This window comes from Pygocentrus nattereri, chromosome 22, assembly GCF_015220715.1.
Source record: "Pygocentrus nattereri isolate fPygNat1 chromosome 22, fPygNat1.pri, whole genome shotgun sequence".
In the NCBI taxonomy this organism is placed as follows: domain Eukaryota; kingdom Metazoa; phylum Chordata; class Actinopteri; order Characiformes; family Serrasalmidae; genus Pygocentrus; species Pygocentrus nattereri.
The window spans coordinates 18,250,500-18,274,643 of NC_051232.1; the positions used below are offsets into that span (position 1 = coordinate 18,250,500).

The following is a 24,144-nucleotide window of genomic DNA, read 5'->3' on the forward strand; positions in this document are numbered from 1 at the left end:
AGTGTTCTGGATGTAAAGAAAGTGTCAGACAGGATCATGAGCCTGAAGTTGGAGGTTGATGGTGTAATTTTGAATGTGGTCAGTTCATATGCACCACAGGTTGGTTGTTAGTTAGAGGAGAAAGAGGAATTTTGGAGTAAGATGGATGAAGTGGTAGATGGTGTCCCTAGAGAGGAGTGATTAGTGATTGGTGCAGACTTCAATGGACCTGTTGGTGAAGGGAACAGAGGGGATGAAGAGGTGCTGGGTATGTATGGTGTGAAAGACAGAAATGCGGAAGGTCAGATGGTTGTAGATTTTGCAAAGAGAATGTAAATGGCTGTGGTGAACACGTTTTTTTAGAAGAGGGAAGAACACAGGGTGACATACAAGAGTGGAGGGAGGTGCACACAGGTGGATTATATCCTTAGCAGGAGATGCCACCTAAAGGAGATTGGAGATTGTAAAGTGGTACCAGGGGAAAGTGTAGCATGGCAGCATAGGGTGGTTGTCTGTAGAATGAGATTAGAAACAAAGAAGAGGAAGAGAGTGAAGACAGAGCCAAAGATTAGATGGTGGAAGCTGAAGGAGGAGGATGGTTGCAGGCAGTTCAGGGAAAAATTGCAACAGGCCCTTGGGGGCAGTGAGGAGCTACCTGAGGACTGGGAAACTACAGCTAAGGTGGTGAGAGAAACTGGCAAGAATGTGTTGGGTGTTTTGTCTGGTTAGAGGAAAGAAGACAAGGAAAGTTGGTGGTAGAATGAGGAAGTCCAGGAGAGTATTCAGAAGAAGAAGGCAGCTAAGAAAAAGTGGGATAACCAGAGAGATGAAGGAAGTAGGCAGGAGTACTGTGAGGCTAGTCGCATAGCGAAAAGAATGGTGGCAAAGGCAAAGGCTCAGGCCTATGATGAGCTGTATGAGAGGCTGGACAGTAAAGAAGGAGTAAAGGACTTGTATCGTTTGGCTAAACAGAGAGATAGAGCTGGAAAGGATGTACAGCAGGTTAGGCTGATAAAGGATAGAGAGGGAAATGTACTAGTGACTGTGGCTCTGTCTAAAAGACAGGAGGCTGAGCTGGAGGTGGCGGAGATGAAGATGCTGAGATTTTCGTTGGGAGTGACAAGGATGGACAAGATTAGAAATGAGCAGATGAGAGGGACAGTGAAGGTGGAGCAGTTTGGAGATAAAGTCAGAGAGGCCAGGTTGAGATGGTTTGGATATGTGTTGAGGAGGAATAGTGGATATATTGGTCAAAGAATGTTGGAGATGGAGCTGCCGGGTAGAAGGAGAAGAGGTAGACCTCAGAGAAGGTTTATGGATGTAGTGAAGGTGGACATGGAGATGGTTGGTGTAAAAGTAGAGGAGGCAGTGGATAGGGCAAGATGGAGGCAGATGATCCGCTGTGGCGACCCCTAAAGGAAGCTTTAGATCTGCAGATCTTATATTCCGTGCTGGAACGTAAACAGACAGACACTCTGTGATGTAAGCCGGTGCTTTAGGGTTGTTTTGAGCTTTAAAGACTAGTAGCAGAATCATAAAATCTATCCTAGCTGATACAGGCAGCCAGTGCAGCTCTTTTAAAACAGGACTGATGTGATCTCTCTTTTTTGATTTCGTCAGGATGCGCACTGCTGCGTTTTGTACGAGTTGTTAGGGATGTGTAGTTTTCTTATGAAGTCAAGTAAGAAGAGTATTGCAGTAGTCAAGTCTGCTTGTAACAAATGCTTGAACAAGTTTATCTGCGTTGCTCCGAGATAGATAAGGCCAAACTGATAAAAAGCTACTTTAGTGACCTTGTTTACTTAAAACAGAGCTCAGAGTCTAAGATCACACCCAGATTCAGTATTTCAGGTTTGGTATAAGAAGCTAAAGAAGTTTCTCAAAAATCATTTTTCTCTCAATTACGGTCAGTAATTGAGGTTTTTTCATTATTTAATTGTAGAAATTTTGGTGACTTCCGCTGAGAAATACAGTATCTGACACACAGCTGGTCAGTCTGGCTACAGACTCTTGATCTCCAGAAGGAATAGAAATGTATAGCTGGGTGTCGTCAGCACAGCAATGAAAATTCATACTATGCTTCCTAATAACATCACCTAGAGGTAGCATGTACAAAGAGAAAAGCAAAGGCCCTAAGACTGAACCTTGGGGGACTCCACAAGAAAGGTCAAATCGTTTTGATAAATGATTTCCAAGTGAAACCATGAACTGCCTATTACTCAAATATGATTTAAAATTTGAATCTCTGTACTATGGTTGGAACGAAAACCTGACTGAAACTTCTCATATAAATTATTTGATATTAGATACGTATTTAGTTGTTTGAGAACAACTTTTTCTAAGACTTTACTTAGAAATGGTAGGTTTGAAACTGGTCTAAAATGATTTAGTATGGAAGGATCCATGCTACTTTTTTTTTAGCAGAGGCTTCACCAGGGCAGTTTTAAAAGTACCTGTGAACAGAGAACAATTTACAATAGTTAAAACATCATTGTGCACGCAATCAAAAACCATCTTAAGGAATGAAGTAGGAGCAGGGTCAAGATCACATGTGGATGAACTTAATTTGTTTAAAATATCAGGAACATTATAGGAGCTTGTTTGAGTCTGCTGAGCTACACCCTGTCTTATCAGGTCTGTTTCATTTTGGAAATGAATTGTAAACTCTTCACAGATTTTAGAAGATAAATCATCATTAAACGCACTAGCAGACAAGTTAGGGTTAATGAGTCGGTCTATGGTGGAAAAAAGGATTTTGGTATTATCTTTGTGTCTATTGATTACACTGGACATGAATGACTGTCTGGATATTTTCATAGCATTATTATAGACTGAGATCTGCTCTTTGAGAATATCATTGTGTACCTGCAGTTTAGTTTTCCTCCATAAGCGTCTGATTTACGACAATTTCTCTTAAGCTGGCGTATTTCCGCATTCATCCATGGATTTTTAAGAGTGTGCAAGCTTTTCTTCCTTTATATTGGGGTGCGATGGTAATCTAGCACTTTTCGCTGAACTGTCATAGACAGTTTTAAACTTCACAACTGTTTCTGAGTCAATGTGTTTTTTTTAAGTAACTTTCAGGCACTTTCTTCTTTACTTCTAAATTGATTTGAAAGAAAATACAGAAGTACTTTGATATGAAAACATTCGAATTTGAGACACCTTTTTGTTTAAACCTTTAGTGATGACCAGAGCCAGGATGTGACCCAGCTTGTGACCCAGCTGCTTCAAACCAAACGTCTCTAGAAGTCTAATGAATTCTAATGAATTACTATCTGAAGGACTATCATTATGTAAGTCCCCAGAGAGAAGAATCTTATCGTAGTTTGTAGACGCAACTGTTAATAATTCCGCAATTTCTGACATAAATGTACTATTTTGCTTTGGAGGTCTGTATATTACAATTATTAACACAGGCCTATCATTAGAAAGGTTGATTGCAACATACTCAAAGGACATGAATTCACCAATAGAGGTACTTTTGCAGATAAAGTCTCTATTATAAATGCAGGCCACTCCTCCTCCTCGTCTGCCCGTCTTACTGCTTGCATAACTCTGTACTTTTCAGGAGCCGCTTCAAATAGAGTTGCTGTGCCTTCATCACTAAGTCACGTCTCTGACAGAAACATAAAATCTAGCTTATGCTCCTTAGTAAGATCTCGAATCAGCAGGGTTTTGTTATTTAGTGACCTTACATTGAGTAGAGCAAGGTTTAATTTTCTGCTAGTTACACTATGTATTTTGGGGACTGGTCTTTTTAAGGTCTATGCAAATTCAATAATCAGGGTTTTAACCGCACATGTTTTTCTTTGATCTTTTAATTAAAAAGAAATCCTATGCACTCTCTTAATATTATAGTCTACAGCTGCTCTCAGCTCCTGAGTTTGAGGTGAATGTGCTCTTGAATGAAACCATGGATTCTGAGAGTGATGTGAAATCAAGCTGGAGTGACATGTTAATGTAATATATAATGTAAGGCTCAAGGTTGGTTCAAATACTTTCTGGGCTTTCTGTAGCCCTGAAAGCCACGCAGTGCCTGTTTTTGGTCATATCTTAGCTACACTGTGGATAAGCGTTTCCCTTAACATACTTGGTCTAAATTAGGAAATAATAATAATAATAATAATAATAATAATACCACCAATTCTAAAGGAAGTATGGGAAATGCTAATAAAAGCAGAAAGCAGTTAGCAAATTCAGATTAATCTGTATTAAATTAAAAACAGTACAAAAACACAATATTTGATGGTTTACCTTATGAACTACATTGTTTTTGTTCCTTTCTCTCATTCTAAATTTTATGCCTGCACAACTTTTTATGCCTGCACAAGGTGGGACAGGAGCATGTTTAGCACTGTGTTACACCATCTTTTCTTTTAACAGCACTTAATAATCAACTGGGACTAAAGACACAAACTGATCCAGTTTTAAAAGAGGATTTTTGCCATTCTTCAGTTGTATAAATTTTTAGTTTTGCAACCGTACAGGGACTTTGTTGTCGTATTTTCAGCTTAATAAGACATTTTTTCATCAGGAGACCGGTAGGTAGGCAATAAGGATTGCGTTATGGGATTGCATCTTCTTGTAACAAAGGAAAAGGAGAATTCAGCTGATAAAAGTGGTTTCTGTAGGAGAGACTGATTTATACTTTGGGCTCTTTCACTTTGCTGATCGGTTACATGCACAAAAACTATATGTAAGGCAAGGAAAAAAACTGAAAAGCTTAATAAATCCCCTTTAAGTGTAAAATGGGCTTCACTGAAATTTTGCTCCTAGCTACAGTCATGGTCCTGAAGTCCCCCAGTGTTGTCCAAAGTGATGTAATGGAACAAAACGAAATAAAAATAAGAGCTGATGTGTCATCTTCACCTTCAGCAAAGTATAATCACTTGTTTTACTAGATGCTTTTTCCTCTTTTTTATAACTTCCAAAAGGTGATGAATGTATAATATAGAAGTCACCGATCAACTTCATTCAAAACAGCTACCTTGCATTATGAGGTCCACTTATCAGAGGAAATCACTGTGTTACGAGTGCAATTTTACAGGACAGTTTTTACGTCGCTATCTGCACTAGAACAGCAGTGGTCTAACACCCAAAAATGTCCATTTAGAAGCTCTTAACTGCAGGGACAGCGAACACAGTCTTAGATGAGGGTAAACACTAATCTCCACAGCACTTTGGCCTGGAAGGTCCTCAATTCGACATGCCTGATGTATGCGTTTCTAGACAAGTAGCCAGTGAATATTTGCCAAAATAAAGTAACACAATGTTCCTCCGGGTTCTCCGGTTTCCTCCCACAGTCCAAAGACATGCAGTCAGGCCAATTGGACATGCTAAATTGCCCCTAGGTGTGAGTGTGTGAGTGACTGTGTGTGTCTGTCTGTCTGTCTGCCCTGCGATGGACTGGTGACCTGTCCAGGGTGTATCCTGCTAGGATAGGCTCCAGCACCCCCCCGCGCCCCTGACGGAGAAGTGGCTTAGAAAATGAATGGATGGATGGATGGAGTAACACAATGATTTTTTATTTAGTGCAAGCAGCAAGAGAAATAATTTTAAATAAGCACTTGACTAATTTAGCAACATCTGTCTTTTACACCAACTGGCTTCTTAAGCTGAGCTTTCATTACCAGTCATATTTCACAAACTACTGACTGTAACACAAGTACTGTCAAGTATAGAAAACCTCCTTGATCCAAATTGCCTGCACTGATATTGATTATTAAAACACTATGCTATACACTAGTGCTATTAGCTGCAGCATTTCTATTAGTTGAATTCAACATGTCTGGCAAGTTAATTAAAAAGAAGATTATTATTATTTTTGGAATTAGGCATCATCACCACCACACAACAGAAGCAGGGTTTTGCAGTAGTCACCAGTGGTGTCATTCTGTATGAGAGAGAGAGAGAGAGAGAGAGAGAGAGAGAGAATGCTTTTTAAGCCAGTAGATCACTAAAGGATACACTGTTTTTCAAGCTATGTGCAGTTCATCATGCAGTATTACACTACAAAGTGTAACATGTCGATTTGTCTCTTGCAAAGTTCCAATTTCAATTTTCCTAAGAAATTTTAATCTGACATTTGTGTGTGTGTGTGTGTGTGTGTGTGTGCCTTTTTGCACTTAAGTACCTTAATCATGTTGTGCAGAGAAGTTGCAAATGACTTCCTGAACTCTGCACGTATATCCAGCAGGTCAATTTCACTGCGGGAGACCATGATCCTTATCAGGGTCGCATCATCAGTGCCTGCACCCTGTTTAAACAGCAGAGATTCAGATCAGCCACACACTATATACACTTATATATAAGGACTTATCTTACTTGTGTTCATCAACAAACACATCAACAAAATCAATATCTTAACATGATCATCATTGCTTTTTTATTGTGGACCTAACATGCCCATTTTCAATGTTTATAATTTTATTTTGTCCCTAAAACACATCATTTTTCTCATACTGTACAACATTCACCTTCTCTGTCTCAGAAACTCTCGCTAAGCTCCTGTGGCTTTAAGCCCCACCTCCCGATGAGCCCACTTTGGTCACTTGCCTACTCTTTTCTGATTGGTTAACCACCAGAGCAGTTCCAGCCCTACATGTTCTGCCCCTGTCTAGCAGTCTGCACACAGACCCTTCTCCCCTGAGCAGCTGTAAACAGTGATCCTGAAAGTCAGGTCAGCATCGCCTCGACATTTCTATAAAACTTGACAAACACTTGCTGGCTTAAAGTAAGGATTGTGTTTATGCAATCAAAGAAAAAAGGCTGGAACTCTAACAGATACAATATCACCTTAGGAGTTCCCCAGCATTCCATTCTGGGTCCTATTTTATTCACTTTGAATGTGCTACTGCATGCGTGTATTAGTGGAATTGCCACTGCTATACAGAAGACGTGGCTGCATAGTTCAGCATCATCTCATGAAACAGTAACCTTTGGCACATAATGTTGCATGTCTGAACGAAACTAAACCAAAGATGGTCAAACCGTTTTAAAAAGCTTAAAAGCCTAAAGCATCATGCAATGTAAAGCAGGAGGCTAGGCAACCGTACACTGTTCCAAAAAAGGTCAAATAAGGCTACACATCAATAAAAGAAATGGAACCCTTTCCTACCACTTTAATGTGTTTGTAAATGCTATAAAGAAGACTTGAGAAAGACGGTCATCAATTAAACACCTTCAACAACAGTTTACCTTCAAGGAGTTGTACAGGCACTCAGCTAAATAGGCAGGAACACTCCTGGCACACTTCACTGAAAGTGAGAGAGAGAGAATTATTTCTGAATGCCAAATTGAGCTGTTCACCAGTTGTGTGTATATGTGTGTGTGAATCTGTGTCTTACCTACAGCCAGCAGAACATCTCTCAGACCTCCAGACGTCTCTCTTTGTATGCTCTCCTCAATCTGATGTCCAGACAGTTTCATGTATGCATCAAATACTGTAATTCAATAGATAGATAGATATTAAATGATAGGCCTACCAGCTTACTCGATGTGTCTGTCACTAGTCTGTGTTATTGCTGTTGTAGAAGGTTTTTCCTCATGTCTTTTTTGATTGTTTGAATCTGACCTGTGCATGTTTTTAGCCTATGAGCTTCAATCACATTTCAAATGGTATCATTTAACAACATCCGCAAGCATCTGTGCACTTGTGTTGCAGCATATAATGAAAAGGAAAAGTAAGAATGAAGTTTTACAAAACATAAACAATAACTTTGTATTATCTAGAAGAATTCATAACAATGCCAAAATAAACAGTAACCATAATTCCAGTGTAAACAATATAGGTGGAAAATGTTTAAAGAACATCTGAGTTTAGCCCTCTGAACATTAACTTTGCAAGTATGAAACATAAAATATCTCCACGCTGCAGACGTTTGTTATTAGCCAGCACGAGTCTTGCAGCTTGTTAGCTGACGTTTAAATTGAGGATGTTTTAAATGACGCACCTTTATTATTCATTTCATTTCATATTTAACCTCCTTCATTTAATTTATCTATAACTTTTGAGCCTACTTGAAATTGATGATAATGCATAAGTTTTAGAGATAGGCTCAGAGATGGCATCGAATGTGTCTCAGACACGTCTGTCTGATTAGTTTAAAAAGGACAGCATCGGTGCCAATCTGATTTTTTCCCATTTGGGAAATGTGATCTCTCTGTGGTTAATAATTACAATGCTACATAAAGTTTTCTTGCATCAGCCTTGGCTGGTAAAGGTGAAGCTTACACCTTTACAGGCTTAAGTCCAAATTCGCAGTAGCCAGTTTAGTAAAAGGAAAGAAATGCTGACAAAGTATGTGTAATTATTCGTATTCACCAGTTATTCATAACTCATGGTCTGCATATTTTGAGCGCACAATACCAACATTAACCTAATTATACATTATCTATATATGTAATCTGATGGCACAATATATTTGGAAAATATTGGGATAATTGATTTTCAGCACTGAGTAAATTACCTCTCCTAAGGTGTTCAGCACTGCGGTTCCCCAAAATAGTGATGAACTGATCTTCATCAGTGCCAAACTTCTTTTCTCCTGCATTAAAGAGAGCCTGTGCACAGCATGAACACACAACATAAACAAGAGAACATACATCTCATGACCAGTTCTGATTGGTAATCAGAAATCTGTAGCAGATTTAGTCTTATTTTCTTGCATACACATATACTCAGATATCTAGAGCACATTTGTACCTGAGCATCACTCTGGATGGTGCCCTCTTGTACACCTTGCTGTCTGTTGGCCTAAAATCAAAACATTACAAATATTAATACACACTGAAACAGGTAACATGCCCTGACATTATATTATCACTTAGACCAGTAAATGTGCTCTAAATCACACTCACCATTTACTTAAGATGAATCATTTTACCTTGCACTTCCATTCACTGCCCACTTTATAAGCTCTTTATAATCTCCATTATATGGGCATGTAAATACAGACTGTAGCCCATCTGTGGTCATATCCAATTTGTCAGCCTCTCTCTAGCTCATTCATCATTTTTCAGCTTCTGACCATAAGAGCACTGTTGACCTTTATTCAGGTTGTGGACCATTCTCGGCAGTTTTTACAGGTACTGCTGGGTTCAGAGTGGTCCTCTACCCAATAATAATGTGTCTGCATTCAGAAGCTGACCACTGATGAGTAGCTGAAAGATGGCCAACAAAAACTGAGCTACAGCCTCAGCAATGGTGCACCAGCAAGAGGGAGCATCAACATAAGTGTTTCTAATAAAAGCAGCTAGTTAGTTTACACATCGCTCAAGGTGACTGAAATAATATTACCTGAAGCAAAATGACCAGCATTTCTTTGAAGTGTCCACCAACTTCACCAGACACATCACTCTCCAGGTTATGATCGTACTCTACAATATACACCATAATTATCATCAGCAGGAGCAACTAAAGCATGTGTACAACCTCAATCACCAACTTCATCATACATAATAATCACCATCAACATTATAACACTCTCACCCTGTTTGTAGGTCTTGATAATTTCTCGAATCTCGTTTTGAGTTCTCGATGCCAAGATCTCGATCAAAACCTTCTCATTAGTGCCCGCCCCCTAATAGAAAAACAAGCAGTGTGACAAACTAGCAGACATTTTAGTCAAAAATAATTCCATTAGCATTGCGATTTAGTACTAAACAGAATTTAGCTTTTATGAGTAGTTATTGACCCGAGACCCTGAGGGAGAAGCGGCTTAGAAAATGTGTGTGTGTGTGTGTGTGTGTGTGTGTGTGTGTGTGTGTGTGTGTGTGTGTGTGTGTGTGTGTGTGAGTAGTTATTGAACATTTTTAAAAGGGTTTCCAGTTTGGCTCAGCCGATCAGTTTCTAGAAACAGAAATACTTTTTTTTTTTTTAAATCTTAATTTTGTGTTTTGATGACTTGATGAGTCATCTAGTCACTGTTGTAAGGGAAAATAGCAGGCACTAATATTAGGACTGCTGTTTTTTTATTGGGTTCCTGGTTGGTGGTTGTAAGGTTCAGACAGAATGATGTCACAATAATTCAATATGGTTAAAACGCTGAAAGTGAAAGTGTGACTGCACACTTCTGGTTCCCAGAAATGAAAGGAGCCAAAACATGATTTTGCATATGTTTTAATCACACAGTGTGTGTAAGTGTACCTTAATGGCGTTCCTCAGTGAAGTCACGTCAAACATTACAGGCGTAGCCATCATCGCCACAATTAGAGTCTCAAGCTTCCCTCCCAGCTCTGACTTCAGTTCACTCACCAAGTCCTACACACACACACACACACACAGAGAGAGAGATGTTTGATGCTCTTACCTCATAGAGTTTAAGCTGACAGCCACTTTGAATACAGAAATAAACCTTGCTTGTTAACACAAATAGCTAATCAGCCAATCACATGGCTGCAACTCAGTGCATTTAGGCATGTAGAGGAGGTCAAGACAACTTGCTGAAGTGCAGACCGAGCATCAGAATGGGGGAAGAAAGGTGATTTAAGTGACTTTGAATGTGGCCTGGTTGTTGGTGCCAGTCGGGCTGGTCTGAGTATTTCAGAAACTGCTGATCTACTGGGATTTTCACACACAACCATCTCTAGGGTTTACAGAGAATGGTCCAAAAAGAGGAAACATCCAGTGAGCGGTCAGTTGTGTGGACGAAAACGCCTTGTTGATGTGAGAGGTCAGAGGAGAATGGACAGACTGGTTCGAGATGATAGAAAGGCATCAATAACTCAAATAACCAACCAGAATCTCTGAGGAACGTTTCCAACAACTTGTTGAAAATATGCCACGAAGAATTAAGACAGTCCTGAAGGCAAAAGGGGGTCCAACCTTTTATTAGTACCTAATAAAGTGGCCGGTGAGTGTAGAATACATGCAAACATTAGCTAAATATCACCTATGTAGTAGCTATGATCCAATCTATTGCTCATCTACTCATTTCCCAGCTTTCCATTTACATTTTTTCAGCTTTTCTTTTTTTCCTCTCCTCTGAACAATAAGCTGAACACTGAGATGGTTGTGCTAAGCATTTGGCACTTTGTTGTGTTTCATTTTGCACATATTGGTATGATTGTATGTTCAACATCCCACAGTATCTGTTAATCTGTTACTTTACACATGATAGACATTTATTTTTGTAAATACCCAACACGTTTTGTTTCCATACCGCAGATATAGTCTGTGATACTCTTTGGGGCTATTGGTTTCTTATTTGTAATTTGTTTTGTGTGTTGTCCATTTACATAAGGCTTGATTTCAGCAAGATTCCTCATATGTAGTGTAACTGCCCAGTAGGGTTGGATGGTAGTGTTACTCCAATGGAGATCCAAGTATTAAACATCTGTCTTAACACTGATGTTACCTTGCCATGCAGGGTCTTAAAGGCAGCCTTGATCTGCTGGCGCTGAGCGTTGCTGCGGGCAGTCAGCAGCTGCAGAATGGTTGCCTCATTGGTGCCTGGACAGAACAAATAAGGGTTAATGGCTGCTGCATCACTCTTTACATTTTGAAGTTAGGGAAATCTAAAAGAGCCAGCAAATGATGTGTTGAACGTCCATGCAAGCAGCGCTTACTAACTAAACTGCACAATATATATTGGCCCCAAAAAGAATTTGAACACTTTAGCCACTGGTAAACATTGTCCTTTAGGTTCCTTTATGAAAACATTTAGCATGGCATCAAACTGATGATAGATTCTTTGTGTGGAGACAAATTCCAACCAGGATGCACTAAGGTTACTGCGAACCATAGAGTCTGGGGCTGTTCTTCTTACAGTGGTGACAGTAATCTTGTGTTCACTGATGTGATCATCAATTAAGAAAAATACATAAGTCTATAGAAGTGTAACGATCTCAGTCCTACCAGCCACCTCTGGAAAAGTTTTGGGGTGGCCTGCTTAAAATAAACGCCACATGGTTTCCTTGGTTTTCCAACAAACTGGACATTTTTGTAAGGCACTAATGTCCAAATGCTTTTTGGTGCCACTTATGCATGTTGCCGATTAGAAGAAATAATCAATGCTATAAAATAGGTTGTGCAGTTCATATCGATCACTCTTGGCTAGTTGATGTATAAGCAATGTTAAAATCACAATGGAAATGTCCAATTGTTGGATTATTTATTTAAATATAAAAACATATGGGTTGATGTAAACATGTTTTAATCTCTGGAAACAGTTTCTTATCCATCCCAGTGAACAACGGCCTAATGGAATGTCATTTATTTAATTTCTGTGACTAAACTCCACTGACCTGATTTCTCATTCAGGTTTTGTTCAGTAGCAAACATTAAACATTTTCAAAAATCTTTAAACATTTCCAAAATGAAATGCATGCTGTGACTAACCCAGTCCTTTCATAGCCTTGTAAAGAGTCTCTGCGTCATTATTGGCATTGAATCCACTCTGGGCCTTCACGGTTCCTCTTCCGGCCTGAGATAGGAATAAAAAGAAGCAGGTTGTTTCCTCTTCATTTGCCTTCATTTCAGAATTTAAAATGGTAGATCTAAAACATCTTATCTATATATCATTTATAGCCACATTCCCTGGCTTTAACACATCTGATTCAGGTGGCAAATACTGCTGAACTGTGTTAGAACAAAGGTTTATTAATAAACTTTTGAAATTTTAGGGATATCCAAAATTTACCAGCATCTCTCCAAAATGTCACAGTGTCACACTGATGTTTATAACAGGTGGGGGTGGATGAAAATAATAGATTCTAAGATGCATCATAATTCTCTTATGAAAGATTTGCAGTCACAATACAATTCACCATACATCAGCATCCTCCCAGTGGAAAATAAACCCACATACGCTCAAAGACATTATAAAGCAGAATACTTTGACATAGCCCAGCTTGAAAGAGGACAAAAAGGTAGGATCTAACTAACGGAGGCATATTTGTAGTCACAAATGGTCACAACTTTCATGTGTATGAAATAAAAGGCCCAAAAGCATAATAAACATGACATTACATTAGAATGCAGCCTAGTTTAACAACCACTTCAGCAACTTCCTAACAGGCTCATCCAGTAATATTCAGAGTCCAATTCAGAATCCACTTGCTGCAATTGCTGCTTTTTCTATTTTTTCTATGCATGATGTTCATAATAAACAACAGTGTTCATTTCTTACTATCTGATATATTTCCATTAGCAAGCCAATTACTTTATGTTGTCATGGCAGAAGGGCTTGTGTGGGCTAGGGATCTTCAGAGCTAAGCCATCAGGAGCAATATGCTCCTGGTAGGGTCTCCCAGGGTGAACCGGTCTGGAGCACCATGCACAACAGACACAGAAAATCATGTACCTTGCCTGGGAGAGGGTCACCGGGACCTACCCCTGGAGCCAGGCCTGGGGGTGTTCCTTGGTGAGCGCCAGCTGGGCTCAGCCCGAAGAGGCAACATGGGGAGACGATGTGGGCCCACCACCCACAAGGTCCAGCATCAGGGAGAGGTGCAGTGCCGTATAGGCAGTGCAAGATTGCAGGGAGGTGGCCTAGGCCCCTGTGGCAGGAACTGGCTCTTGGTACGTGGAATGTAACCTCACTGGGCAGGAAGGAGCCGGAGCTCATGCAGGAGGTTGAGAGGTACTAATTGGCCTCACCTCCACCCACAGTGTCGGCTCTGGAACCAAACTCTTGGATATGGGTTGGTCCCTCTCCTACTCAGGGGTTGCACAGGGTGAGAGGTGCCTGGCGGGTATGGGGACACTCACGAATCCCCGGCTGGCGACCATGCAGTTGGAGTTTTTGGATGAGAGGGTCACCTCAATGCAAATCAAAATTGTAGAGAGGAAAACTCTGACTGTTGTCTGTGCACCAAACAACAGGTCAGGGTATTTGGCCTTCTTGGAGTGAGTGGGCGGGGTTCTGGAAAGGGTCCCACCTACGGACTCCATAGTCTTACTGGGAGACTTCAATGCTCACATTGTGGGTGCCTCTTGGGGCGGTAACCCAAGAACCTCCTGGTGGACACCAGTGGTGAGTGACGCCGTCAAGCTGAAGAAAGACACCTTTAGGGACTGGTTGGCACAAAGGACTCCCAATTCAGCAGATAGGTACCGACAAGCAAAAAAGGTGGCAGCCGCAATTGTGGCAGAAGCAAAATCCAGGGCATGGGATGAGATTCATTAGAGCTTCTGTCAGGAGAAGGCAGTAAATAAAAAAAATATAATAAAAATGGTTTTAAAAATCCCAAGAGCAGCACTGACACTAGTCACTAATCTAAAAAAGCAAAAAAATGCAATAACTTAGTCCAGTCACCTTCCTGGATCAGACAAAATATATAAAGAAAATATATAAATAAAGTGGTGCTCAGAAAAGGCAGAGCCATCACAGGAAAGATGAACTTAAGTTTCATCTTTTATCTCCAATGTACATGATGTGAGTGTTAGTAAGGAGGGGGAGCATGATGTTAGCACAGGGACATGCATGGCTGCATCTGCAGCAGCTAGCATTAGCACCTCAATTATGCTACCTACCCATGCCAACAGCTACTTACCAGCTGCTGGTATCACTATTTCAGGCCCTGAATGAAATCTAGGAATATCCTACCGACATAGCCATTGATTTTACTGATCCCAGTGTGAAGATGACCAAACTTTCCCAAGGCTCATGTAAACCCAAGGAAGAAAAATGGCAAAAGATGCTTTTTAAGTCATTTTTACTCTAAACCATCTAAGATGGGTTGCACAATTCCTTGCAAATGGATGTGACATTCGCCAAAGATGGATTGTCTTTATTGTGAGCCATGCTGGCTTTTTTCCCAGATAAGAAGTGCTCATCCCATCGTTCCCCATGGACGGTGGGAATAAGTGACTGGAAATGGCTTTCTGCCAAAATAAAAAAACAAGAATCATATTGTGCACATTTTGAAATTATGTCAAAATCTGAAAAATTAGAAAAATTGAGATACAAGGTTTTCTTCAGATAACAGCGATATATATATATATCATAATTATCTCTAATTATCCAAGGGATGCTGTAGTTTGAACTACATTTTGCTTTGACAATCTACTGCTCCACTTACAGCTCTGCAAACAAGACCACACCCATTTTACTGTGTCAACACAGGGACAAGTTGGAGACAGCTATGACTGAATTTGTCTGTGTAGTCAAAGAGATGGAAGTGATACTTGAGAGAAAGAGAGAGAGAGAGAGAGAGAGAGAGAGAGAGAGAGAGAGAGAGAGAGAGAGAGAGAGAGCGAGAGAGAGAGAGAGAGAGAGAGAGAGAGCGAGCGAGAGAGAGAGAGAGAGAGCGAGCGAGAGAGAGAGAGAGAGAGAGAGAGAGAGCGAGAGAGAGAGAGAGAGAGAGAGAGAGAGAGAGAGAGCGAGCGAGAGAGAGAGAGAGAGAGAGCGAGCGAGAGAGAGAGAGAGAGAGAGAGAGAGAGAGAGAGCGAGCGAGCGAGCGAGCGAGCGAGCGAGAGAGAGAGAGAGAGAGAGAGAGAGTGAGAGCTTTGGATTAAATTGGAACTCATTACATCAGTGTAACTATGATCCCACCTCTTTGGTGATTCAGGGCAACAAGTCATTATGCAGCACTCCACTGTTATAAATGAAGGTACTCTGGAGGTACATTTTTCATTCTTCAAGGTACAAACAATGTAAATGTTCCTTAACACACAAAGCGAACCTTAAATAAGTTTATCCAGGTGAAAAGTATGTATTTGTACCATTTCATAACCATAACTGTTTAAAAATAGAACAATAAAATAAAGAGATGAGATGGGGTGTGTGGAGTCTATTTTTAGTCTATATTTTTATTTTATACAACCTATAAAATATAATTTCAATGGATTATGGTACAGTTAGGTTCCCTGACTAAAGGTACTGAAAAGTACCCTTGAAGGTACCACCCCAGTGTCGAGAAGCGTACTGCCCCAGAGATAGTTTCATACCTTGATTTATGAGAGAGTAGCAGTGCAAGTTGGCTGTAGAAATTATACAATCACTGTAAGCTAACACACTTTTTAAAGCTTGTTTATGCCTTAATGTCATAAGGTGATGTGTAGCTGTAACACACTCATTAGTCTGGATATAAAGGTTTGCCCCTCCAGCAGCCTGAATGAAATGAATAGGTTACTTTGCCACAGGACTAGTTTTAAAGACTCCCAGCTCACTTACCATTGTAACTTCAGACGGGTGAACTCTTCAGCGAAGCTAAAGCTGTGACAGACAGACAAACAGAAAGACAGAAGAGTTTCAGGATGTTTAATACGACGTAAATGGCGCTGAATTAAACATCTTAGGAATTCTATTGTGTTATTATAAGTATTAAAGCAGTTTGAAAGAGCAGGCCACATTTCATCCTCAGGTAAATGAAGCTCTTACCTGCAGAATGTGTGTGAAAGTTAATGGAAATCTTACTGAACAGAAGTGAAAGTGTTGAACATGATTTACCGAAAGCTCAGTAGCTGCAGCAGTCTCCGAGAGAGGAGGAATGAGGATAGGAGGAGGAATGAGGATAGGAGGAGGAATACACTTTTATAAGCACTTGAGTCAGCCACACCCTGGTAACGCCTACGATCGCTGGGGTTCATGCCTGATGTAGTTTTAAATGTCTTTATTGTGCTACCTCATCATTAAATCTTTATCATTCTTGCGACAATTAAAATGAACTCCCCTATATGCATTTGACTCTTTCTGGATAAAAAAATCATATTGAGGTATTGAAGGCAGTCAGACTTTGCAGTGTTGCTGGCTAATCGCTCAACTGCCTTAGCTGAACTTAGCTGCATTTTTTTTACCATCGGTCCAAACTGGCAGCACCAGTTTTTTAAACACAATCCACAAACTTGCTTGAGCATGAGTAGATGGTCAGGTCTGCCCAGCTCTATTCATGGAGATACCAATCAACACAGTTCTAACGCATATCTAATCAAGGTGATCCAACTTGTCAAGCTGGTGTTTGGAAGCCTTACAGCAGAGTCACACCTGTTTCAGTCAGATTTGGACTACAAACTCAGCCGATAACAAGCGTTCCAGGTGGGGTGCTCTGTGCATGGAGCGCTATTTTAAAAGTACAAATCATTGAAATGTGCAGTACATGTATTGGATTACATGTCAGGTTTAGAGTCATTAACATTTGCATTGCAAAAGTGAACAAACTGGAAAAACAGCTGAAGGGATAATTACCTAACACAACACTGTTCAGGTACAAATGAGCCAGCTTTTTGAGATGAAGAAAGAGCAAGGAGGAGTGTGTGGGCAGAAGTTTCTTATTCAGAAACAGAACTAAGTGTAGAGAGGGGCATTCCCAAAGCCACTAAAGCTACATATGTGTAAGTATGTAGCCTTATTATGTTTAACAGAAATGAGTTTAAATAAATACTTGACAGCCATTCCAATCCTTACTTAGAGAGTAATTCTAACATTCTTTTCAAATTTCTGCATAATTAAATCTTTAAAATGTAAACAAAGTCATTCAGAGAGGTTTGGTTGACATGCACCAAAATTTGCACAGTCAGAATTACTTAATGGTGGTGATAGGAACCAGATGTCTGAAGAGTCTCTTCAGATGCCTCTGAAAGCTACGTCATAAAAATGATTGCATGAACTTGATACAAGTACAATGTCAGTTTGGCGTGAAACATTTTTTTTGGTGAGTCTGTTCCGTATGGTCTGAAATACCATAATTTTATCATTGGTACAAAGAAACACATGGAATGTCCCTGTTGCCTCAGCCCTCACGTCCCATGGCAATGCTACGATGCTCAGTCAAGGCAAAAGACATAAGGCGAAATTGTGCCAGACTGAGTTGATAGAGTGGCTCTTGTTGACGCTTTGGGTGCGGTTGATGGCCTCATGCTGCCTTTTGTTGGTGCCTGACACTGTCCTAGATACAGACAGCATTACTTCAGTAGCTTATCGTGCAACAGTTTCACCACAGCACAGGTTAATCTCACTGACTCAATGGGAGTTTAGCGAAAAGGCAATTCTATCTCACTGATGCTGCACTGAGGCAAGTTTCTCAAATATGGGAAAAGTGACCGGCGCTGAAGTGACAGAAAAAAGAAAATCTTTTCTGATGACTGAAGTTACAGTGGGAGCTTATTTTTGTTTCTGCTTTGCTCATCTTATCTTTTCAGTCTGTAACATAGATAGTGATGGCGTGCAGGGCAGTGGAGGGGTTGTGGGGTTTAGAAAGAGTGCAGCCAAGTGCGTTTCAGGTTTGTGCAGGAACCCCTCCCAGCAGGATTACTTTGCAGTGTTATGGACGAATATGCTGGGAGAATTAAACACTGAAAAAGATGTCAGTGAGTTGTTTATTTTTTTACATATAAATCAAATTTGTGGCCGTGCAGTTACTTTGTTCTTGTAATTCAATCATTTTACAGCCAAAGTTAACATGGAATCACTTAGCGGAATATATCTGATGTCGGAAACATGTACGCCCACACTGGAAGGGCTGGAAAGCATCAGTGCTTATGACGCAACACAATGCTAGCTAACTGGCCCTGAATTTAAACTGACACTAAATGTCGACAATCCAGAGTTGTTTTGTGAAAAAATGTGAAGATAACCTGATGAGGTGCCATGTCAAGATGAAGGTGTTGAAATGCCTGAGCTTCTATCAGCTTCTACACAAAAGAATGTGTTGATATAGCATTTTTTTCTGGAAACTTCTGCATTTGACTTGACTGCATACCAGACAAGTTTGTCTGTGCTTTTGTCATTGCAGCTTGAAGTTGTTTCTGCATATTATTTACTGTGCATTATTTAAATAGGGGTTGGCAATAAAGAAATATTTGGCCGAGCTTTCCGTGGAAACTCCCCAGCTTCATTACCATCGCCTGGCTTGTGGCTGAATGGAAGTGAATCCCTACAGCCATGGTTCACAATTTAGAGGAAAGACTTCTTAGAAGAGTGAAAACTGTTACAGCAGCAAAGAGAGACCCACTCTATATTAAAGCATATAACAAGCCAATAAAGATGGGACAGTTAGATGTCCTCAAATCTCTGGCAACACAATCCCATTTCTTATTTTTACGCCTACCGCTTGTTTTCGAGTGTCAGCTTATGGTAGTGGTTGAAATCTTTCCCTATGAAATGGGAAAGCCCTCAAATAAAAAAGAACATACTACTACAGGCTACTAGCGCTGCTCTGTAAGCAACCCTGCCAGTCTGCAGTGACAGCAGAGGTAAAGTTCAGCAAACTCGCTGCTGGGATTTAGTTTAGGAATTTTAGGGAATCATTTATCTATATAGAGGGGTAATATAACAAGTATTTAATACTTCTCACCCCTAATTCTTCAGTGATATAAAAGCTGAAGTCAGATGTTCGGCAGCTTCTTGTTTGAATTTTCCCATCCTACCTTAAACCCTTTAGGTGGAACGGGAAATTTAGCTATGTAGCCACCAAGATATCAGCATACTACTAGCAATTTTTTAAGCTTGTTATGAAGAAAGGGACCATAATACATTGAAACACCATTAAACTTAGACATTACATTTTTATGGCATTTAGCTGACGCTCTTATCCAGAGCAACTTACAATTTGATCATTCACAAGTAGGCGAAGGCGGTGTTAGGAGTCTTATTGGTATAGTGTAGGGTGCTTACCCCGGTGGGGGATTGAACCACAGTCTACTGCGTAGAAGGCAGAGGTGTTAACCACTACACTACACCAACCACATTAAAAGTTAATGCAGTAGGTATCATCATTTCTTAACAGAGAAATTGTCACATTTGAGGGGTTTTTTTGGTCACTTGCACAGCCATCTGGCCAGTTGTTCTTTTTTTCCTCTCTGTTTCTAGCGAGCCTCTGAAAAACCTCTATGTGGAGAGCCGTGGTGCTCTAATGCTTCACCCTACCCCTAGACGTGAATACACAAAAAGGAGAGCTATGGGCTAAGGGGTGAAGGACTGAGCCTTAATGTAATATCAAAAGAACTATTTCTGAATTGAACTTGGATTACTTGTTAATGAATCTTGGTTACTTATTTATGTTTTTTTTTCCATGGCTGAGTTTGCCAGTATAGAGTATAGTGGTGATTGTCCTGGCATGACAGCCTGGACACTGGACATTATGTGTAATCATGTGTATTGTGTATATGTTTCCTGCCTGGCTGCATTGTGCCAACTGTAAAGTTTGGTGGAGGAGGGATAATGCTACGGGTTATTTTTCAGGGGTTGGCCTATTGGAGTATTGTATTTTGGCCGAAGTCCCAACTTTGTGAGAACAGTTTGGAGAAAGCCCTTTTCTGTTCCAGTGCAACATTAGTGTCTGAGCTCACAAATGCTCTTCTGAATGAATGGACAAAAATTTCCCCAGACAGACCCTAAAATCTTGTAGAAAGCTGTCAGCGCTGCAAAGGGGGACCAACTCTATATTAACGCCTATGGATTTAGAATGGAGTGTCACAAAAGCTTGTTAGTGTAATGTAATACATTTGTCAATATAGTGTATACATTCATAATGCACTGTACTGAAACCTGCCATCTGTATGTCCCTGTTCTGCCTTTGACATGGTTATTTCATATCTATAGGACTTGTAAATATGACTTGAAGGGATGTTCAGGTCAATACCCAGGGGTACCTCTTAGGTAAGCTGTGGGTCCTAAATACATGGATTAGAGCAGCAGCAGCAGTGCTTCCCTTAGCCCGTACCCTGCTATTACAGTATATTGTGGAGCACAGTAATTTGGAGAACAGTTGAATGACAAAGAAGCACTGTTGATGATTTGAACTAATAATGTACATTAATTTGGGGGGCAAATAATATTTTGAGGTGGCTCAAGCTAATTAATTTTATTTAGGGTTTGTTCACTTGCTCATGAATAGACTAAGGGGTAAATGGAGTAGGGGAATAAAAGTGTGCAATAGTCACCCTGTAAATATAGAAAATATAAATAACTACTCAAAACAGATGAACTGTGAGGCAATTTCAATGTACAAGATACAGGCAGTGCAGAATATCAGCAAATGCACAGCTCTGAGCAGAATAAAATGATACCCAGTTTGTATCAGTATCTCGTACAAACGTGCTTTGGTGAAAACAGCCCATGACACACAATACTGTGTAAATATGGACAAAGGGATGAATGTATCACATGATACTGCTTAACTACCTTTAAGATGGAAAAGGTTTTACTGTGACCTTGCGAAACGAAATTGCATGATGAGATAGAAAATAAACCATGAAAAACCAGAACCAATGACAACAAGGAGATGTGGTTGTTTTACCCCATAAGTACAAGGGGCATTCTATAGCCAATAAGAAAAAGGAGCCGTTCTTGTTTTAGTCAAAGAGAAAGAGGGAATGATCTTTTTTTCTACCAGAGAGATCAAGGAGACATTATTGTTTTAGCCAATGATAAAGAGGGGCCGTCTTGTTTTAATCAATATAAACGAAGGCATACTCTTATTTTAGCCAGTAGATTAATTGAGGTGTTTTTGTTTTCACCAATAAGAAAGAGGTGCATTCCAATTAGAAAGAGGAGGTGTTCATGTTTTAGCCAAATGAAAGAGGGGGTGTTCTTATTTAAGCAAATTTTTACAGGAATGGCCCTGGCTGCAGTTCAACCATATTGCAGTAAGGGGGCATTTACAATTTGCATAGTTCTGCATATTCATAGATCTTTGCATTCCAAATGAGTATTGAGGTTTCGGGCTTTTCTAAATTGGGCATCACAGTAATACATAAAATTGTACGTAACACAGAAGATTGGTGTAGTGTAGTGGGCAGCACCTCTGCCTTCTACACTGTAGACTGGGGTTCGATCCCTTGCCTGGTTAAGGGTCATTCTACAGAAACACTCACTTTTCTATCTATCCATAGATGTCACTGGTGTTACCAATCCTCATTGGTGTTACACATAAGAAAGGTAACGCCAGTGACACTTTTGATGAAAAATGCATTTTACAAATTGGCTGCTACAGAGCATCAAACCACATGTTATCAATCATGGAATATCCACTAAAATATGTAATGTAATCCTTTTGTATTCTTTTTTTTTTTTTTTTACAATTACCTCAAAATAAAGTCAGTCATACCAGTCACTTCAACTAGAAGCTTCATATGAATCAAGAACTAAATGAGAAAATCTCTGAGAACTGAAAGACACAGTGGACGAACCATGTGTTTTTCTTCATAGATCCTCAGAAAATAGGTAAAAGGAAGTCAAGTGATGTCATCAGTGTGATTTGTATTTCAAAATAAGAGACATTTTGTTACACTAGTAACACGACTACTGGGGACAACAATTTTATTATATATTTTAGAACATTTATTTGATATTTGCTTTTTTACATCATTTGATTTACATATCCCATAGTAATGTATAGATTATGGTAGTTAAAATTGCAGAAAAATGTGTTTGTTTTTTTTAAATATGGCACTCAGTCTTCACACATGACTGTGGGGTCAAGCTCTTCTGTGGTGCTTGGAATTCTAGATAATTGATTTTAAAAACAATATTCATAAATTGATAGATCAATAAGATGTTATTGTTAAAGTAACATTGTTTTATTTGAAAATGTGAAAAAAATGTAACCCTTACATGTTTTTCAAGTGTAAATGCTAGGGACACAAAAATGGGCGTTTCTGTAGAATGACCCTACACTATACCAATAAGAGTCCTTGGGCAAGACTCCCAAAAAAAAAGTAAAACATTACTTTTGCCTACCTGTGTAAAATGATCAAACCAAGGCACTCTGGATTAGAGTGTCTGTTAAATGCCATAAACGTAAATTTGTTGTGTTTTCAATTTTAAAGGGGCACTTTAAATTCCTAGTCAAATCAAATCAGATAACTGCAAAATGACAATCCTTCTAATGTCATTTACAGACTGGCCTGTTTAAAAAATTCTAAAAAAGACGGATTGAATGAGAACCTTGGGTTATTATTGCAGAGTTATCATAGGTGGAGTTCCTCCTTCACCAGTATTTTCAGAGGTTTTTTTTAAATGTGTTGAGAACCTTGAGAAAGGTTCTAAGAAAAAGTCTACATCAGATTCATGACGTGTTCTTAGAAGAACTGTTCGCACTATTGTGCTCTTGAGAGTGAATGCATTCTATTCTTACCTAAGAACAAATCCCAAGTAGGAAGACACTGGTGAATGTCAGAATCCTAGTGATAAGTGCATAAGTGGGTTTTAAAAATAGATTTTTTAAGAGTGCTTTGGTGAATGAGACCCATTGATATTAATGAAGACGTGGGTGATGAGGCTGGCTGTGGTAGTGGTAATGATAATTATCATAGTGATATCAAGGACAAAGATTTATTGACTTTTTGTAGATGTTTCTAACAGACAATGAGCCATGCAAAGAACCATTTAAGCATGAAATATATATATTTAACTCATGGTTCTAGATAGAACCATTCCATTTACTAAAGTACTCTTAAAGAATCATCTTTTAAGATCCAATAGTGTGGCTTTAAGTCTGATAAATGTAAATGATCTCTTTTGTGATTGGTCCTACTTTGGACCTCATATTAAAAAAACAGGCTGAAACATTCCTTATAACTTCAATGTAAATGGGATGTGAAAATGTCAGAGTAGTTTAATGTAGAACGGCCCTCCGCAACCACAGTTGAAGGTGCAAAACGTAATAATTTCATGTCTTCTAAGCACTATTTTGCCTTACAATGTCCTACATGCAGGGCGCGGCAACATGGCATTCTTTTACCGCCCTCTTGTGGCTCCACAGCAGAATTAGATTTTTGGAAAAAAAATAGAAAATTATCCTCCTTTGCAGCAAAATAAAGCTTACTTATTTGACAATAAATGGTCTTAAAGGCCAGAGATAATGTATAACTACTAATTCACTCTGGAGCTGGTCACATAGCAATGCAGACAACAGTCTCGCCTAGCTAGCAGCTAACGAAAAGACAGCTAAGGAAGAATTTAGAGACAAGTGGACAGTCATTTGCGTTTATAATCACTCCAGCTGGTTTCTTTGTACATTTAATCCCCAATGAGAAACTGTCCAACAATAAATACCCTGAGAAACATTTAAAAAGAAACCTTTCTAGCGGAAAAGTTTCCTGCCAGAGATGCGAGAAAAGCAGCTATAGCTGAACTAAAGCTTAAAGCAGAGCACTTTTAGTCAGCATACTGAGACATATTTACATCTAAGATGTTAAAACGTTAGACCAATAAAAGGGACGTAAAGTCCTTTTAAACATTTCAGACGTCTGGTTCCTATCAGCACCACTGTGAACAA

General features: G+C 39.6%; 1 protein-coding gene across 2 annotated transcripts; it reads right to left on the minus strand.

The window, feature by feature from the left end:
• Window positions 1-5,486: 5,486 nt before the first annotated feature.
• On the minus strand, window positions 5,487-16,440 carry LOC108434311 (annexin A5-like). 2 transcript variants are annotated; one of them, XM_017709339.2, is made up of 13 exons: window positions 16,377-16,440; window positions 16,101-16,142; window positions 12,323-12,407; window positions 11,340-11,434; window positions 10,130-10,243; window positions 9,473-9,563; window positions 9,281-9,360; window positions 8,687-8,737; window positions 8,451-8,544; window positions 7,329-7,424; window positions 7,180-7,238; window positions 6,116-6,238; window positions 5,487-5,875 (listed from the first exon to the last, which is right to left on the minus strand). In XM_017709339.2, exons 2-13 carry the CDS (start codon window positions 16,101-16,103, stop codon window positions 5,813-5,815), a joined length of 954 nt encoding a protein of 317 aa, XP_017564828.1. In that variant the 5' UTR covers window positions 16,104-16,142; window positions 16,377-16,440; the 3' UTR covers window positions 5,487-5,812. The 2 variants fall into 2 exon arrangements, with proteins under 2 accessions (XP_017564828.1, XP_017564829.1); XM_017709340.2 differs by lacking the exon at window positions 16,377-16,440 and adding an exon at window positions 16,308-16,374.
• Window positions 16,441-24,144: the final 7,704 nt, after the last annotated feature.

Excerpts from the sequence above, each read along its gene's own strand:
- LOC108434311 (XM_017709339.2), bottom strand. Across the intron at positions 11,435-12,322 it reads CAAGGCTATGAAAGGACTGG|GCACCAATGAGGCAACCATT; the intron begins GTTAGTCACAGC and ends TGTTCTGTCCAG. Across the intron at positions 7,425-8,450 it reads TGCTGAACACCTTAGGAGAG|TATTTGATGCATACATGAAA; the intron begins GTAATTTACTCA and ends ATTGAATTACAG.